Raw genomic sequence first — 20,473 nt, 5'->3', positions numbered from 1 at the left:
CCAGCCCCACCACAAGCTGCCTGACTGGTCCCATATTCCAGAGCTCTACTCACAAGACTGGCCCTTTGGTCATCCCAGAGCAGCTCCTCCACTCAGGTGCACTGCGGACCACCAAAAATTTTTCCCGGACCCAGTTGATGACCACTGAACTACAACATACAGGGTAAGGACTGTTACAAATACTATGTATGACAAACATGCAGAAAATTAGCAGAGTATATGCATGAGCACCTACGAGCTGTCAAAAGACATGAGAAAATTCCCGAATTTCACAACATATGGACAGACTCAACATACTTTAAACTAGGAAACTGAGCATCCTACACCAAGCTAAATAAAAGAAATCACTAGGGAATTCCTGGAAACTAGCAACTCAGACAAATCAATAGGCACATAGAGATAAACAACATTAAAAGCAGGGATTGACACCAGACAATCAAGAAGTAAACAATACCCTAATCAAGGAACTACAAATGAGAAAACACCTCCTCTACCAACACTGACAGGGTAAGCTATTGCATACAAACAGAAAGCAAACCGCATTTCTTTTTAGCATTGAAAATATTATCTAGTTGGGCAACAAAATGTCTGCAAACAAACAACTATGCTCAGAAAGCACCAAGGACCCCACAGTTCAAGCCTGAGCTACATATAGTATCTTCTATTGGCACAATCTGTAATAAGGTACTTCATGCAATGGAAGAAAAGTTTTCTTTGAAATTGAAATCAGCTAAAGCAGATCTACTAATTAAGATCCTATGACCTAGAAATAGCTGTCTATATTTATTGAGAAACTATTACTGATACTACACTTATATTAAAACAATGTAATTCTCTATTTTAAGAAATAGAATACTCACCTAGTTTAATATCTCCATCCAAAGTGAAAAGAATATTGCCAGCTTTTAGATCTCGGTGAATGATCTTGTTTTCATGCAGATAATGCAGCGCCTCAAGTGTCTGCCTGCAAACTACCCTGATCTGTGGCTCTGTCAGTGGTCTTTCCAGTTCTACAGGAAAAGCATACTCTTGCATTTAAATATCTTCTTTTGTCAAAAATCTTGATAATTAAAGTAAAATATGCAGGGGTTGGGGTAGGAGTGTTGCCAGGTCAAAAGATCCAAAATAAATTATATAGATTTCAACATTAAAATGAAATAGCTTTACCAGATAGACCAAGCAGGAAAAATGACCAAATAAGCAATAATCTATAATTTTATTGTAAAGCTACATTAACAAAATGTTGCAAATTTGCAAATGATATTCTCCCACCAGCTCCTTTACAGCCTGAGAAACCAGGAAGGGCCCCTTCTGAACCTCTTGCCCTGCCCCCTAACCAGTCCAGATTCTATTGTGTCTTATCTGTTCCTTAGGCAGTATCTCTTCAACCACCCAATATCTTTCTCACTACCATCACACATAGGTTTTAAAATTAAATTACTTAAAATCATAGTCTAACATTGTGCACTCATGTGCATTCTATCTCTGTAAATTATACAAAAAAATGCTAGGCATTAATGTATTCATAGTCTAAAAATAACAGAAACTACCAATGAAATTATCTATTTTTCCAACATTTTGAATGTTGTACTTACCCAACATTACTGCATCAACTGCACCACCAGCACAGAACTCAATGAGGATCTGCATATTTAAAGGAAGTAATATAGATGTTTACTTTCCAAACTGGCTTATTGAGGAACAGGAATTAAGCTTAACCACCTATACTAAACTTCTGGTTAGAAGTGTGCAAAACAGTTTGAATGTGAAACATTTTAACTCAAAATGCCCACTTTTAGTTGGAAAGAGTTGCTTCAAGCTTGAAGAGGTTGTTCCGCCTTCCTAGAAAATGTTCTGACCTTACTGGAATATTCTCTGCCTAAAATTGCTCTTTTCTTAAGATTGCCCTAAGTCTGGAACATCTTCAATATGATAGGATCAACACCAGAATACTTTCCATGAGAACAGGACAGCTATCGTCAAATCCTGAAATTGTTTTCAGATATTCTGAATCAAAATGTTTTGTACATCTCTACTTCTGAGGTGTTATTAGTTTCTTTTACTATTTTTTCAATGATTAGACAGACTTAATGAGACAACGTGATATGTTTCTGTTAGCTATAATGCTGGTTTAATTATGGAAATAAGTTGTCTGTTGTTTAGTAAGCAGTGAATTCAAACATTTTCACTGGGCAAGTGCTGCTGTAATTTCTCCAGAGAGAACATAAATTTAAATCAAATGACTATGGTGAATATGTTATTCCATTAAAAGAAAAATCAACAAATAAAAACATTTTATCTGCTATAATAATAGAATTTGTCAATAATAATCAATGGTAACTGCTATTCCATTAAACTTTGAGGAAATTAATAAATTTGGTTAATTTCATTAAAAGGCCCAAATCTGCTGTAATTCAAAAATTAAAATGGATCATAATTATGTCTTAGAATATATTAAACATAATGGATGCATTTGGATGATATGTGGTGTGAATCTTGAATATGATGTACTAGTTGAAAACGTGTACTAGTTGAAAACGTTGAATATGATGAACTAGTTGAAAACGTATTCTTAAGAGCTGCTCATTTCTCCAAATTTGTTCTATTGAGAATTAAATAGAAGAGAGTCATGCAGCCTGGCATCTGTATTTCTTTTATTAGATGAAATTAAGCCAGGACATGATTAATGAATAGAACAGAGTATGGTTTTTTTGAGCTACTGAGGTCACCCAGTCTGACTTGCCTTAGTAATCAGCAATCAATTATGCTTAGTTTTCTTCTTTCTCCCTAGTTTAGTGTCTTTCAGACTAGTTAAGCAATTCCTGTTCTTTGGAAACATGAATGGAATTTACCTTCTATCATAAAATGGCATTAATCTTTCTTCCTCTCTCCCCTTCGTCTAAGTGGAAGGGGAGGGAGAAGTTACGATCCAATTTTTCTCACAGGTGAAAAGGGAGAAATGAAAGAAGGGGAACACAATGTCAAATATCATTTTTAATATGCCATTTAATATGCCATTTTAATGTCCCATTACTATGTGAATGATTGAGTTTTCACAGAACTATAATTTAAGATTTTCTTAGCGATGATTTGTTGAATAAATTATAATGACCTGTTTATATATAACATTAAGTCTTAATGAACAATATCATACTTTTTGTAGTGGACAACAATTAAAAACGTTATGGTACAGCACTGTATGTTTATTGGTGATTTTAATTTCTCACACATCCCATTGCGGCATGAATCTTAAGTTCACAACAAAATATGAAAGAATGATTGCATTTGGTCTTTCTACTTTGGCTAGCCCAACCTGGGCAGTCTAGCCTAAATCTGATATTGAAGACAGTATTTTTCTTTGTATTTATGCACAGATAACTATTTCTACAAAATGATTCTTCATCAACAGCCAGCAGAGTTTACATTATTTTGAAATGTTTAAAATGTTCATTTCCAATAGATGCAGTGAATTGCACATCTGTCTCTAAAAATGTATTTTTTTAAAAGGCAGATTGCATGGAGACAATGTTAAGATTTAATAAACAGTACCTTTTCTCCACTAAAACATATAGTTGTGGACAAAAGTAAACCCTTACCCAAAGATTATTTTCATAATAAAAAGCATCTAGCAATTTGACAATATTAGGATGATCACAGGATGCTAAGATATCAATTTCAACCATGTAGTCTTCAAGTTCTTCTTCGGATTTTGTATCAATGACCTTTGCAGCAGCAAGGACTTTTGTTTCTTTGTTCTGAGCCTGCAGAAAACATTAAAGGAGAACTGGTTGGTTGTTTTATTCATTTATAATGCAGACATTTTATTCAAGTGTTCCTCTATGTTCTGGATGTTTTGTAAATACATACTAGAATATACTGGATCATCTAGAACATATTATTAGCACTTTCTTCTTTGATTTATTCAATGCAACCTTTCCTTCTGCAAAGCCTTCAAGTTGACACCATCTTACTGAAATCAGTCTTAGCTAAAGCAGAAAGCAGACCACATCTGTGTAGATAGTATTATAATCTGCCTATTTCTTCCATGTACTAAGGCTTATTCCATTCCCAAATTAATTGGGAAACCAAAATATACAAAACACAAAGCACATGGAAACAAATTATCTGCATGTAAAAAGCATGTGATTTACCACTATGGTTTCTTTGTATTATATACAAAGTATATAATTTTATTCTATAGTGTTATTGTATAATATTCTTGTAGTATTGCACCTTGACAATTGAAATAACTCTCACAAATTTCATATAACTCTTAATATTCCAATGCTATATATATTATCTGCATACAATCACTCACTGCTGTCTGCATAGAACAGATTCCTCAAGAAAATCAAATTACTGCAAAGCTGATATCAGAAATAGCAATCTATATAAATAATAGGGACCATGTGAACTTCTAGGATACTGTTCAAGAAGGAACACCTGAAGGTAAATTGACAAAGACTGATTAATGAAAGTTATAAGCAGCAGATTAACCCCATGTCCGACAACTTGAATAAAAATTTTTAAAACTAATTTGCAATATATATTTTTGCATAGAAAACTATCATCCAACAAAATTCTTTCTCAAATCTATCAGTAATGACAATGGCTTTCAATAGTATATTGTTATATATCATTCTATATATTTATTATTCTTTCCTTCCTCCCTTGAGGAAGGGCACATACTTGGTGGTATATAGTATATGCATTCCTATGTCAGGATAAATTTTATAAATCTAGTAAAGGAGACAGAATTCCCAAAATATTATGTATGCATTAGCTGCATTTTTAATTATCTGAGATATTTTACAGTTTTATCATAACAAGCTTACATAGCTATCCCTGAATTTTTAATAATCTTATGTCTTTTTATTGTTCTAAAATCTTTTGTCTACCAACTAAACATAGCAATTTTTAAACTATATGGCTATCATTCGTAATACTATTTCTAAAAAAGACTCAAAAACTTAATACTTGTTATTAAATATAAAAACCCAGAAAAAACATTTAAACTGGTAATTTGATTTTTTCCTCAACAGTTTCACTGGTCTCAACTGTTACAATATCACAGTAAAAATAACAACAGAATTAAAACATGCAATGCAAATTTCAAAAGCAAAATTAAAGTTGGAGAGTAAAATAATTACAAAAGATGTAGGTGAATGTTACTGAATGGCTATATAAAAAAGCTTCACTTTTAACAATCTCCTAAAAGCTACCAGCGTCATCTCAATGGACAGTCTATTCCATAGTGTTGGCACTGCTACAGAGAATATCTACCCTGATATTTCAGAAATTTGGAACAACATGAAGGGCCCCCAATATGATCTAATAGGCTGGAACTAATTTACTTGAAGGAGGAGGCCAGCACTTTAAATTGTACTAGAAACTGAACTATAGCTTCTTCAAGGCTTGTCTTATAATTGTAACATGCTTCCAATATTAGGAACCAGCAAGATATTGGCCTCCATATTACAACAAACTGAAATTATCATGTAATCTTTAAAAGTAGCCCCATATAAAATAATTGTAGCAGCCAGAAATAACAATGGCACCAAAATAGAAGCCCAATGTACAAACAAAACTTTATCTTGTTTAGGTTCAATCTGAGATAATTCTCTCCACTTCAGACCATCATAGTTACCATGCATTGGGATAGAACATCAAGAGCATGCTAGTGAGATAGTTGGGCATAATCAGCATACTGATGGTATCATAATCCTGAATTGCTTGATGATCTCCCCCAGTAATTTAATGCAATGTTAAAAAACAGGAGGGGAGGGGACAAGGACTAAACTCTGTGGTACCCCTTAAATTAGGAGCCATCAGGCTGACCTCTTGTCCCTCTCTACAACAGATTGATACAGTTCACAGAGAAAGAAGCAGAAGCACTGCAGAAAGATAAACCCAATTTTTTGCTAATTTAGAATCAATTTTAGACTATAGGGATTTTCAAAATAATTTTAGAAGTTCATGGCATCAATCCACAACTTTGTTCCTAAAATATTATACATACTTAATACAACTTACTAGGGCAATAGAAGAAGAGATACAGTAGATTAAAATCCATTATCCTTTAATTCATTCATCAATTATTGGAGAGCTAGGATCTATGTAATTAAGAATTATCAGTCTGCATGGAAGTCTAAGTGCCTGCATAATTTTATACATAGCTTTAAAAACCCTACCTCTTCTTTTCAATGTATTATTCAAAGTGTTTCCTTGAGTAGCTTGTACAATAATAAAAAATGAAAACAATTTTCACTTTGAGGTTTATAATCTCAGAAGAGAAACCAATTTAAAAGTCTGCTCTAGCTGTATAATTATCAATTCCTATTCATAGGACCATTACTAACTGCTCTCTGGAAAGATTCCCAAAGAAAGAAGTTCCTACTACATTCTTGTTTTTCAGAGCTCTCTCATTTATATAGCCACGCTTCTTAGTCTTATGATTCTGAATTGTTCACAATACAAAACATAAAAACAAGAAGTAATGAACATTATAACAAATCTGTAATCCAAATAAACCCTACAGGTGGGGCTTCCATTAATAGCCTGGCTCCATAGCCCAGGGGTGTCAAATTTGTGATGTCACATTATCATCATGTGACGTATCATGACTTCTTTTCCCTTTGCTAAAATGGGGTGGGCGTGGCTAGCGTGTGAGGCCTCCAGCCCATGAGTTTGACACCCCTGCCATAGCCTCAGGCAAAAGCTAGGTCTTCAAAGTTTTCCAGATGGCTTATATAGTCAAGATTATCCACAACTCTGGATAGTCTAAAGGTGTGGATATAAGACTAAAGATATAAGACTAAAGGTGCTATGACAAACAAAGCATGCTTCTTGGGATGCATTAGATGGCACTGTTTCAAAGAAGAGACAAGGAATAAGCCCATCATGTTAGATGCGGTGGAGCAGTTAAATACAATAAGGGATTGTCAGTTCCACAAGTAACCTGGACCACTACCATGTAGAGCTTCATAGGCGTTAAAACAATACCTTAAATTAAACCTGGAAGCCTTGCATCCCACAAAGCAAAGGTGTTATTATAAAAAACCATAACTAGTGTTATCAGTTTGCATCCAAAACTCCCTACATTTGTATGTTCTGGAACAACAGCAGATTCTAAACTGGTGTTCAATGGCAGGGCCATTTAAAGCATGCTGCAATAGTCCAACAAGGAAGTAAAGGCATGTGTTCCAGGAGAAGCACAACTGATGCATTAGATTTAAATTGTGCAAGGGCCCTCTTGGCCATATCTGTAACCTGCTCACCAACTGGGAACTGTAAGTCTAAAAATACTTCCAGGGCTGAAGTGTACCACTGAGTATCATCAATGTATTGATGGTACTAATCACCAAATGACAATAACTTCACCAGTAGTTGTACGTAGATACTAAATAGGAATGAACAGGGTTGCAATTTGGGGCACCTTGTATTGTAATATTTCATAAGGACTGTAATATTTTGTAAGTCACGTTGACAGAGTATGTAACCTGCAAGATGTTACATTACGCTGCACAATCATTCAAAAGTTTCACAATGTGCATTCTTTTCTTAAGTGTTAAACTATCGCTCCGGCTTTAGACTGCAAAGCAGTAACACACAATGTGCAAAGTCTCAGGATAAATTTTATCATTGCATCTACAGATATGGAGGACTGGTTTTGAAACAATTGACTCAACCTTCCAGAGGATCAGAGGATTTGAAAATGCAATAATGCTTTATGAAACACCCTTTCCAAGTGCTTTGGAAAGCTTGTCTTTCTGTCTTTCAAAGCTTTTCTTCCAATGTTATGTTAATTCTTTTCCAGTTCATTATTTATTCATTCCTCTTTTTCAAATGAATGAAATTCAAGAAACTAAGAATAAATTATAACAGTAGATGATTTTCCCCCCGAAAGTTTTGCTTCCTGAGCTCCTATATACATTTGGAATGTATTACTGCTCCTAAACATTTGGTTCTAAGGAAACCACAGTATCACTAGACAACACATTTTTCCAAAATATTTGCCTCCTGAAAAATTTTGGTAATAGACACCTTCGAACTGAACAAATATAATTTCAGAACAACTGTATTATGTAGGAATCTTGAAAAATATGAAATTAACTTTTAATGACTATAATCTATTTAATTGTATGTTTCTGACATGAATGAGTTCAAAGGGGCCAACAATGTTTTGCTGCCGATTTTCTTTTGTACTCAGCATCTGATATATGTCGCTGCAGTGTCCAACTGCAGTGTCAGTCAGCATTGATGGATTCCAGTTGCCCTGATGCCATTTTTTTCATTGTGTAGAAGGACTGGCAGAGCTAGGGGGAGAAATGAAAAGAGGTAGCAGTCTAGAATCATCACATGGGCAGAAATGAATTGGACGTTGTCTTACCTGAACGTCCCTTTTCTGGGCGCTGCGTACACTATCCATGCATGGGTTAATCCTTCAGTGCTTGGCAAACAACTGAGTGAAAACAAAAGACTTTTCCTCCCCTTTCCGGCTCCCAAGCCACGCCTCTGTTCCCATGATCCCCCAGTCTGAACGAAGGCGCAGCAGACAAGAAACCACACTATGAGTAACTTATAAACTCAACTTTATTAACTCAAATTAACGTAATGGAAAAAGAGAGCTAGTCTCAGTCATAAACAGGGGCAGTCGGCCCTAACGGGCGGGATATGGATAGTGTACGCAGCGCCCAGAAAAGGGACGTTCAGGTAAGACAACGTCCATTTTCCTGTGCGCTGCTCCCACTATCCATGCATGGGATATACCCAAGCTTAAACTCCCTGGGTGGGAAGCTGACTGCCTCCAGAGTCCTCCTCCGACAACACCTTCTGCAGTACTCTGCGGCCAAACGATGCCTCAGCCGAGTTGAACACATCGATCTTGTAGTGTCGGATGAACGGTGTGAGGGACGACCACGTCGCAGCTCTGCAGATGTCCACGACCGAGGCTTGAGTGGCCCAAGCCGCCGTGGTGGCCGCGCTGCGAGTCGAGTGCGGTAGGATCTTGCCGGGACCCGGTTTGGAGGACAGGTCATATGCCAAGGCGATGTAGGCCTTGATCCATCTGCTGACCGTGGCTGCTGAAATCTTCTGACCCATGGACTTCGGGTTGAATGAGACCAGGAGACCCTCCGTACGACGGAAGGGAGCGGTCCGTCGAATGTAAATGCGGACGGCGCGTCGAACGTCTAGAGTGTGCCACCTCTTCTCTCTGGGATCACGAGGTGAAGGGCAGAAATCTGGCAGGATGAGCTCCTGGGCTCGGTGGAACCACGAGTTGACCTTTGGGATAAAGGCGGGATCCAGACGTAGCGTCACGGTTGAGTCGTGGAAGATACATAAGTCCTTGCGGACAGAAAGAGCTGCTAGTTCTGAGACCCTTCTCGCTGAGGTGATCGCCAGTAGGAAGGTCACCTTAAATGATAGGTACTTCAGCGAGCTCGAGTCTAGGGGCTCAAAGGGGGCCTCGGTCAGTGCCCGCAACACGAGAGGCAAATCCCATGAAGGGTAACGGTGTACTGTGGGGGGTCGCAGGTTGGTGGCCCCATGCAGAAACTCCTTGATGCGCGGGTGGTGCGCGAGGGATTGGTACGGCGGGCATGTGATGACTGTTGACAAAGCCGCTGTCTGTCTACGTAGGGTTGCCGGGGCCAGGCCGCTTTCTAGACCAGCTTGTAGGAACCGCAGGATGTCCCGAGTAGTAGCTGACGTGGGGTCGATGTGCTGGTTGGCACTCCAGCGACAGAACGCCTGCCATGATGACTCGTAGATGCGTGTCGTAGACGGGCGCCTGGCCGCCTGGATAGTGGCAACTACCTCGTCTGGCAGGTTATCCTTCTTCAGGATGACCCGTTCAAATGCCAGACGGCTAATTGCAGCCACTGGGGCTCTGGATGCGTGACTGCTCCCTGGCACAGGACGAGCTGTTGTGGTGGGATCACCCATGGTTGTTCCACGGACAGTGCCACCAGGTCGGCGAACCATGGTCTCCGGGGCCAGTTCGGGGCTACCAGGAGTAGGTCTGCTTTTTCTGCCAGTAGCTTTCGGATGAGGCGTGGAAGCAGCGGGACTGGTGGAAATGCGTACAGGAGACCCCTGGGCCACCTGCAGCGTAGCGCATTGTGGTCCTCCGCCTGTGGTGTTGGGTAGCGAGAAATGAAGCGGGGAAGTTGGGCGTTGGCTGGAGTCGCGAAGAGATCTACCGTCGGGTTTCCGAAGCGCGAGGCGAGTTCTTGGAACAGCTGAGGCTGGAGCTGCCATTCCGCTTGATCTATTGTTTCGCGGCTGAGCCAGTCCGCCCTCACATTGGTTGCGCCCGAAATGTGATCTGCTCTGATCGAGAGTAGGTGTCTCTCTGCCCAGCTGAACAGGTCTGCGGCCTCCCGCATCAGGGTACGAGACCTTGTGCCCCCCTCCCTGTTGACATGCGCTTTGGCCGAGATGTTGTCGGTCAGGATTAGGATGTGATGCCCCTGCACCGTCGGCTGGAAGCTGCGCAGAGCCAGCTTGATCGCCCGCAGCTCTAGGAGATTGATGCTGCATTGCCGTTCTTGAGGCGACCACTGACCTTGTGTGACTAGGTTGTGGAGGTGGGCTCCCCACCCCCGAAGGCTGGCATCGGTGGTAAGAATCAGGCGGTCCGGCTCTAGGAAGCTGGACCCTTTGAGGAGCGATGGCGATGTCCACCACCTGAGGGAACGGCGGACCTGGGGAGTGAGACGAACTTCCTTCTTGGAGTTGGCCCTTCCCGTTCGCTGGAAGGGAAGGAGGAACCATTGCAAGGGTCTCGAATGTCTGCGTGCCCACGGTACGATGCCGAAGCAGGATACCATCTTGCCAAGGAGGCTTGAGAGGTGGCACAGTGCAGCTCTCCTCCCCGACAGGGTCTGCAGGATCAGAGTTCGGATGCTCTGGACTCTGTCCGGTGACAGGAACACCTGGCCGCTGGATGAATCTATCACCGCCCCTAGGTGGAGAAGTCTGGTGGTGGGCTGAAGTTGACTCTTTGCAAGGTTTATGGTGAAACCGTGATCCTGGAAGATCTTCATCACCATCTTCATGTCTCTGGAGGCCTGGTCGGGCGTGGACGACAGGACAAGAATGTCGTCCAGGTAACAGAGAACCCGGATCGGGACGGCTCGGAGCCTGGCCGCCACCACCGCTACCAGCTTGGTAAAGGTGCGCGGGGCCGACGAGAGGCCGAATGGCATCGCGCGATATTGGTAATGCCGGCCCGCATACTCGAACCTCAGGTAGCGACGGTGATGCGGGTGAATGGGCACATGGAGGTAAGCCTCCTTGAGGTCGACCGACTGAAGGAAGTCGCCCTGTCTCACCCCCGCTAAGATGGACTTGAGGGAGTGCATTTTGAATCTGCGGTATTGAACGGACAGGTTCAGGCGCTTTAGATTGAGTATGGCCCTCCAACCCCCGGAGTTCTTGGGCACCAGGAAGAGGGTTGAGTAGAAACCTGAGCCCCACTGGCTGTGCGGGACCGGCTCTATGGCTTCGACCTCTAGGAGGTGGGCAATCTCTTGTGACATTAAGTCCTGAAGCTCCGAGGATTGAGGGGTTGGGCAACGGACGAACCGGTGGGGCGGCAGACCGGCAAATTCGATGGATAATCCTGAAGAGATCGTACGCCTTACCCAGGAGTCCGACGTCGATCTGGCCCATTGAGGATGAAAGCGGATGAGCCTTCCCCCTATGGGTCCCGTGGGCCCTGAGTCATTTTCCCCTTCTGGCGGGCTTAGGGCCGGCTCCCCGGAAGTTGCGCTTAGGCTGCTGTTGTCGTCCTCGGTCTCGGAACTGCTGCCTGTCGTGAAGTCTGTCTCCTCCCTGGTATTGGGAGCGATGAGAGAAGGACCCCCTGGGTCCGGTGCTGGCGCGAAAGGGCTGCTGGAGCGGGTAAGGTGTGTATCTGCGCTCCTGGCGCCGGTATGTCGAGGGGAGAATCTTCCTCTTGTCTTTCCCCTCGACCAGTAGGGGTTCAAGCGCCGCTCCGAACAGCTCTGGCGCTTTGTATGGGGAAGTGGTCAGCTTCCACTTTGCTTTAAAGTCGGCTTTCCATGGCTTAAGCCAGAACAGCCTCCTGGCGGTAATGGTTGAGGCCAGAGCCCTAGAAGCGAACTTAGCAGAGTTCAGAGAGCTGTCGGCTGTATATTCGGTGGCAGCTATTATTTTGTTAAGATCTTGATGCAGCCTAGTGTCTTCCGGCGGGAGTCTGTCTTGGAGGTGCCGGAGCCAAATGAGGGACGCTCTGTTGAAGAAGGATGAGGCGGTCGCGGATCTGATTGCCCAGCCTGCTGCCTGATGAGCCTTGCGGAAAGCCCCCTCCATTCTCTTCTCCTCTGCTTTGAGAGTGTCTAGCGGGTCGGTGGAGACCAAGGAGCTAGAGGATAGCGTTGCCACTGGTTGGTCTACTGAGGGTAGCGCCAGAAGGTCCTCCAATTCCGGGGCTGAGCAGTAGAGCTTCCTCTCCAGGCTGCTGGGCGTTGCCAGGGAGGCCGGTTGCGCCCAAGGGTTCTGAATGACCTCCGTAAAGAGCTGAGGGCAAGGGATGAAGTCCTTTTGTGGTTTTGACGATTGGAAAAGAGCGTCATGAGGACCTGCTGTTTGCGGGGTAGTAGTTGCGACGTCCCCTGGAATTCCGAGGTTGGTTGTAAGCCGCGCCTTGTGGAGTAGGGACTTGAATAGCGCCGGGCGAAAGAGGCCAGTAAATGCCGGGGTGTCCGGTGCCAGGCCCTCGTCCTCCGATAGCTCCATCCCCTCAGGCCCCTCCTCCGCTTGGTCTGATTCCTCAGACGACGAGACCTGTCCTTGATCTGGGAGAGGCCGCGGTTGCAGGTGGTGCTGCCGTGCCTGGGCCGGTGCGGCTTGGACCTGTGTCTGGGAAGCCTGCTGCATACTTGCTGTGAGAAAGGACGAAAAGGCCGAAAACATGGCCTGGAAATCCATTGGGGCTGTCACCCCTGCCCCCCCCTGGGGCTGCTGGTCTGCCCTTGAAGGGGTGGGGGTTGCCTCCCTGGCCCGAAAAAACTGGGCTGGAGAAGGAGACATTGCGGCCTCCGGTCCGGGGCCTGGGCCTGTCTCGCGACGGGGGGTCGTGTGCCCCAGCCTGGTCGCATCTGGGGTTCTTGGCGTGACTGCAATGTCGGCCACTGAAGAGAGTCCCGGCTCTGTGTCCCCTGGGGGGGCCTGTGCTGGTCCCAAGGGCCCAGACTCCCTGGCTGGGGCTCCTGAAGACGCCTTGTGCGCTCTCTCCCACTGCCGCTCGAGTGCATTGTGCCTTCTCAAGGCGTCCCTGTCCCGGATGGGTAGGGAGCCTTCCGATGCGGCCCTGCTGGTTGCACTCTCGTGTCTCCTCTTGGACTTCTTTTTCCCCCCCTTTGAGGTTTTGCGTGGGAGGGTGAGCTCCAGCTCCATATCAGAAGACGGGGGGGGAGCGAGACATTGCTGCTTCTGCGATGAGAGAGCCGGCCTGGAGCTGCGCTGAGCCTTGTCCCCTGATGATAAAACTCCCTTTGGGCGAGGAGTGATTGGGGGGGGGGCTAGCCTGCTCCCTGGTGGTGGAGGGAGGCGTAGGCTTAAGGCTCTAACCAAGATGGCGGCCCGAGGGTCCGTCAAAATGGCGCTGGCACGTGGTGCGGTCACCCACTGTGCCAGTCTTCTGCGACGGACTCACAATGGCGGCCCGAGGGTCCGCCAAACGCCGCGCGTTTCCCCTTGCAGGCTCTTTCTGTAGCGTAGGGGTAGGCTGCTTGCCTCCTCGACGCTCCTCCTCTTCGCGCTTCTGTCCCGTGCCTCTCCGGCGAAGCGCGGCTCCCAAAGTAGTGCTGCAAGTCTGCGCCACGTGGTCTGAGCCTCCGGCCCCGACGCCCAGCTGATTAGCGCAAAACCGCTTGTGAGCGCGGCGCGCGGTGGGCGAGAGGGGCGCGCGCTGAGTTGAGCCTGCCGGCCAGCTGGGGAGCGCGATTGAGAGCAGCGTTACCAGGGCGGGAAAGGAGCTGCCTTTTAAATTTAAGCCAGCTGATCAGGCGGCGTGAGAGGCTTAGCTCCGCTCTCCCCCCCCCTCTTCTTGATGCACGTAGCAGAAACAATTGTAAAAGGGAAGGAGCCGCGAAAAAAAAAACCAAACTATTCAAAATTAACAAAAAAACCTAGACGCCCTAAGGAAAGGGAGGATTAAAGAAACTAGAAACTAGAAACAAAGGAGAGAACTATCCCCACAGAGGTACAATACCTTCCTGGAAAACTGTGGAGCTCCCAAAATCACTACAGTGTTTGCCAGCAACTGAGTGAAGACTGGGGGATCATGGGAACAGAGGCGTGGCTTGGGAGCCGGAAAGGGGAGGAAAAGTCTTTTGTTTTCACTCAGTTGTTTGCCAAGCACTGAAGGATTAACCCATGCATGGATAGTGGGAGCAGCGCACAGGAAAATAGCCAAACCACCCTTGACTTCTGTTGACTCTTATTTAATTCTAACGCTAATCAAATGCTGACTGTTAGTTGAGAAGATTTCTAGATCCACACTTTTATCAATAAATCAGTTAAATTGAACCTTCAGGTGTTGGCCTGGTCTTTCATGCCTGACAACTGTTCTGGTAAAAACTTTCACCGTGTTCATCACTGACTGTACCTAAATTTTTGGAAAAGAAGTTCAAGTATGTATGCAAAAACTGAATCTTTAGTGACATATTACACCTTATGGTCTTGTACGCTGTAAGAAATTTGTCAACCAGCTGAATGTAGTTTGTTTCTCTGTAGTTGCCAAGGAAATTCTCAACAACATTCTTGAATGCTTTCCAGGTGATTTTCTCCAGCTCCACTAACAGATCTTCAAAGTGTGTCACTGATGACATATCTGATCTGTAGACCAACAGAAACACCTTCCGTAATCTTGGCATTAGTTTTTCTTGGAAACATCTGTTGCAAATAACAAAAATCTTTACTTTCCTTGTTCATCGTTCTGACAAATTTTTCATCAGGCTTGAGTTTTATGTGAAGCAGAGACAAAAATTTGTTTGTTGGATTAATAAGTGATTCATGTGCCATATTTTCTGTCCTGGAAACAAATTCTTTTGTAGTGACCATTTCTTTTAATGTTATTTGACTCTCTTGCATGGCTCTCTCAATTGCATCTATAATAACATACTTGATATATCCTAGCAGCCACTACTTTTAGGTCTCCATAGATATTTTAGTTGTACTGGATGTGCTTCAACAACAATTCCATTTTTTCATATGTTTCTTCTATGTTGGTAACACAGTCAATATATAAAAGGGTGTACATTGTGTAAAAACAGAAGATTTCTATAAAACAGTCCGTGATAGGTTAAATTACAAGTTATTAGTAGTCAGAAATCTATAAGATGCACCCAAGTGTTCAGGAAGAAAAATCTTTGTAACCAAAAATTAAAGTTCTTCTGGAATGGAAGTATAAGCCACTGTCATAAAGGTACTCTTCCTTTGTCTATTAGATGGAGTTAGATTGGTCTCTTGCTTACCATTTATTTTCTATGAAAGTTAAGAGATGAAAGCTCACTCCATTGCCAATGTAAAGATATAGTATGTTTCTTCTCAGCTCTGGAGAGCAGAACCAAGATAATACAGAAAAACAAATTCAATGACATTTCTCTGTTGATCACATCAACAAAATCAGAATGTTCATTTTCGGCCATAATGTCATGCAACCTTCAAATTTCTACACATAGCCTATATATGTTAGCATATGCAACTCAAAAGTTAGATCAATACCTACTAATTCAGATAGAGTATCATTTATCTACAAACAATATGCACCTCCTTAAAGACCAGCAAATTTACTGCAGTATATTCTTTCATTTGTTACAACTCCCTTTGTCAGATGCAACTTATCTGCTTTGTATCATCTATCACAGTCAAGTCTTTGTAACTAAACTGTTTATTCTTAAATGTTAGCTGACAAATAAAACTACGATTCAAATTTGTTAGTTCTGAAGAAAAAAATAATTGAAGATTTCATAATTCCATAGCAAATATTTATCATACAAATTCCATGCTTGTAATATGATCAATAACAATAGTTTCTAATGAAACTATTATAAAGCAATCTCAAGTCTTGGCAGAAATAGTGTTCTATTTATAAAAGTTCATTCTGCTGCAGTTTTAGTTTAACTTTTTTACGTGCAATGGTTTTTGATCATAACAAAAAGAGTTTATATGTATATGTCATAAAAACCAAATACTTTAGCCAAGAAAAAAACAACAATACAGTATACAGTACTAAAAATACAGCATTCTTACAGTTGTAAGAATAAATAAAATGACAAGGCTAACTATAAAGCTATAAACAAAAACAGATATATACTAAATCAAACAATTCTTTTATTTACCTCTTATAGACAGTAATTTCCATTTCAACAGATCATACAGAGAAAAAGAAACCAAAGCAGAATCTTTTCCAAATAAAAAGTATTTTAGTATATAAATATTTTGTTTATTTTAATAATTTTGACATAAACATTTTTGTTTATTTAGTTTATTACTACTGCTACTTCTGTTCAGTTAGTCAATCAATCAATCTACTTTGAACTGTTTTGGAACAGCTTCCATGTTATTATTAAATGGACTTTGGAATAGCAACTTGACTTCATTCATTTGTTGTCCTAAATGGATCATACCAGAACTCCAGAGCAACTTTTATGGATAGTTAACGATGGGCAAGGGTACAGAATGAAGAATAATGAGGGAACTGTTTCATCCAATTCCTTTCAATTTATTTATTAAATATTATAGCATTCCATACCGAAGGAAATATTCTCATAAATATGTCCTCAATTAAACATATTAAGAAAAAAAATCAATTATTCTATCAATATTGCAGAATATCACAAGTTCCAAAAGATGAATTTGCATAGTCAGGGAACTAACTGCCCTTAAAATATTGCCTAGGAATGTATCCAGTATAAAACAGACCTGGAAGGAAGCAAAAAGTCCTTCCCAGAAGAGAAGTCCATTAAAGCAAAAGCTAAAGATGCAAAGTACACATATTGTTTCCTCCTTTTTAAATAAATGTTTGAGGTAGATAAGATTTAATTTATACCTTGGAAAAGATGACTGCTGCATAAAAAAATGGGTGGAACCAGCATGTATGTGTGAGCTGACACACAGAATATATTCAAATATGAAAAGAAGACCTCAGTTTATTCAATATGTGCCTGGAATATAAGTGACTAATATAAGAACACAAGAATCAACTTGCCTACCATGCCTCCTTGATTTGTGGAATTAAAACAAAAGCAACAATTGAATTCATTGGATTGAATCACAGAGCTATAAATATTGCCACTCCAGAGTTATAGTCACTGTAATTCAAAATCTCCATTTGTAATTCAAATCTAAGATTAGACATTGACAGTGAGCAGCTCTATGACTGACATGCAGAAACTGCTGTCCAAATAATGACTGAAGAAAATCACAAGCATAAAAAAATGAAATCACAAAGCTATCATATATAATTTATTAAAAGTAGATTATTTGAACCAAAGTTTCTTAGCCATGCCTGCCAGCTTATGAGACTCTTCCTGAAGAATATGGGTTGGGCTCTAAGCTACACAGTCAACACTGTCAATGGTCCATCACCCCACCCCCATTGCATCTTCAGTCCCTTTCACCAAGAAAGGGAGTCCCTCACTTTTCCAACCAGCCTGCAGGGAGCCTGCAGGGAGTGGATTGAAATCTTTCCTTACATTAAGTGAACTTTGTTCTGTTAAAAATTTCTATATTTTTAAGATGTTGACAATTAAATCCAAACAATGAAAAAAGTTTTACATTTATTTTAAAAACTGTTTAACATTTTTTTCTTAATATTTTTTTAAAAAGCTTAGTAAAGTTAATATATATATATATACTAGTCATAGCATAGATGGGCCACTTGAAGTTCTTAGTCACTAATCAAGTCAGCTAGTTAGTAAGCAGTAAATAAATTACTAATTTCTTACTGACATTAATGAAAGAAAATAAAACAATTTAGTATCACTAACTGACAGCTGATCACCAGATCAAATGACTGATAGGGTGAAACTGCTGGGTTATGAATGTTTATGGAAATATGAAAAGTTCAATGAGATGCAAAAGGCATGCATATACATAGCAATTTATAACACTGAAAGTAGTCCATTAATTCATGGAATTATTTGATGTATAAGTATTAGATGTGTAATAGCTAATCTCTGTTCATATCTTCATCAATGACCCAATTATGAATTTAACATTTTAGGATTATCCAGGAAACATATGAGGAAAGCCTATCTCACATCATAAATTAGTCTATTCTAAATATACTTCATTTCTCACACTTTGAAGGAACAATATTAAATAAGTCATTATCATATAATTATTTAAAAGCATTTGGTCTTGATGAAATTGCTATGTTAAGATATGTTCACCACCCTCTATAAAACAGCAGTGTAAGATTTCAAAAACTAATAATTGAAGTCATAATTTTAGAATTTGTTTTCTAAATATATTTTCGGTATAAAACTGAAGCCTTTAGGGTGAAGGAAGTCATGTATTGTATGAAAAATCCAAACCACCACTTATTCTTTTATCTATAGACAACACCAGACATCTATTTTTAATGTGCAGACAGTAGAAAAATAGGCCAAAAAAAATTAACTTAGCAATATGTAGTGAAGGAGAATGGTTCTATGTTCCAATAACTTTTTTCAGTTTGTTTATTCCAAGCAATAATTAAAAATTGACTTATCACTAATTTTGACAGCTATTTACATCTAAGAGAAATCCATCATTTTTACCATATCATGATAGCCCAACACTCATTTTTATTTTATGGATTATGAATTTTTATAGTGTTGTTAAATGCAGGGCCCAGAAAAATATAATTTACCAATAGAATCATGAAATAAGCATTCCTTACCTTAAATACTTTGCCAAAAGCACCATCACCCAATTCTCCTATAATTTCCCAAAAGTCCTCTGGATTCAAATCTCTCTTGACATGTTCATACTGTTTCTTTTTCTTTTCACCTCCCAACTTGAAGATCTTACGGAAGTTAAAGAAGGACATATTTGCCCTTTTTAGTTCAAAAACTATTTTAAAACTCTTCAGAAAAAAAATCAAGCAGTTGTTGTGTCTGCTGTTATGGTCTAAAAGAAAAACAGTACAAAATTGTGACTAGGGTGCTATGCGTCAGCAACGATGCTAAGAAAGGACTGGATAGGGACAATTTGCAGTGTAGATTTTTGATTCGGCACTCAATAATCCAACCTCACAACCAGAACAAGTAGCAGCCAGCCACATGAGGTTTCTCACATGCAGTTTCCCACAAGTTTATTGCTGTAGGTTTACCAACCTAATAATCATATAATTCGCACTACCTTCTTCTAATCACTCAATGCATATGACCAGGCTCCAAAGACACTATCCCAAAAAGATGGGTTGCCCGTAACAGAAAATGCCCACTTGATTCTTCCAGATAAAGGATCCAATATTAAATGGTGAGCATGTGGGCAAAAAAATCAGGCAGCTGTATTCAAGCCCTGCCGCTCCTTATTCAACAGCACAGACTGCTAACATCGTGTCAGATGCAACTCTCCTTTCCTTGGTGGTTGAAAACTTCAGCAATCCATGAGAACGGAAAATCGCATCTTCTTTCCTACGACGGACTTGCCTTCAAGAGAGCATTTTGTCTATTGGGAGAGAGGCAAGAGACAAAAAATTAAGTGGCTTAAGAAAATACTCAACCATTTTTAAATTTTCTCCCCCCCCCGCCCATCAAACAGTATATGTATTAAAAATGAAATGAAAAGTTATTCCTTATGGGAAAACAGACTTATATGAAAAAGCCTCCTCGTCCACCCCCCCCCCCCTCCGTTTACTGCCTCCCCCTTTTTTTTTTCATTGGGGAAAGATGGCAGAAAAATAGATTGGGAGCAAAGAGTTTTTCCAGGAAAAGCAGCGACCCTCAATGATGGCAGCTGCTGGTCTTTTCCAACAAAAAAAAAAGGGGGGGGAGAGAAAGATGGGAATGAGAAACTCACCAGCCGAGACGGATTCTCGTCTCCCCCGCCGCAGGAGAGGCGATGGGGAGGATGACGCCCGCCGCCTTAAGCGTTACTTCCTGTGCCTTTCTCCCCCCGCCTTCGTCAAATAAGGGGGCGGAGCACACAGGAAGGAGGCTCGGTGGTCTCGCTTCCTCTGCTCCCCCACCAACCTCCCTTGGTCTTGTTCTCTCAACCGCCGCCCGCCCGCACGCAACGCAACCGCCCCTGGAATCTCTCCCAGCGCTTTCGCCCACACCCCACGCGGCGGCGCCTCCTCCTCCTTCTCCTCCCTCTCGCTCTACCGAGCTACGCAGGCGCTCTGCCACTCCAGTTCCCTCGAGTGCGTTTTTCCCCAAGGTTTTTTTTTTTTCCTTTCGCCGTAATTCCCTCCTTCGGTTCTAACCACCGGATATTACAACAAACA

General features: G+C 41.7%; 1 protein-coding gene across 3 annotated transcripts in view; it reads right to left on the bottom strand.

The window, feature by feature from the left end:
- The window catches only part of SLK (STE20 like kinase), a 44,754-nt gene extending 24,311 nt beyond the window's left edge, over positions 1 to 20,443 (bottom strand). For 2 of the 3 annotated variants that reach the window (XM_070946220.1, XM_070946221.1), the window contains exons 1-5: positions 20,047 to 20,443; positions 18,923 to 19,695; positions 3,597 to 3,761; positions 1,596 to 1,644; positions 861 to 1,010 (exon numbers count right to left, since the gene is read on the bottom strand). In XM_070946220.1, the coding sequence (XP_070802321.1) occupies positions 861 to 1,010; positions 1,596 to 1,644; positions 3,597 to 3,761; positions 18,923 to 19,072 (514 nt within the window). In that variant the 5' untranslated portion in view covers positions 19,073 to 19,695; positions 20,047 to 20,443. The remainder of the gene's footprint in view (positions 1 to 860; positions 1,011 to 1,595; positions 1,645 to 3,596; positions 3,762 to 18,922; positions 19,696 to 20,046) is intronic. The other variant, XM_070946219.1, reaches the window with a different exon arrangement.
- Positions 20,444 to 20,473: the final 30 nt, after the last annotated feature.

This window comes from Pituophis catenifer, unplaced genomic scaffold, assembly GCF_029215685.1.
Source record: "Pituophis catenifer annectens isolate HBS135680 unplaced genomic scaffold, rPitCat1.0.hap2 SCAF_6, whole genome shotgun sequence".
In the NCBI taxonomy this organism is placed as follows: domain Eukaryota; kingdom Metazoa; phylum Chordata; class Lepidosauria; order Squamata; family Colubridae; genus Pituophis; species Pituophis catenifer.
This window is presented reverse-complemented; position numbering and strand designations above follow the sequence as displayed.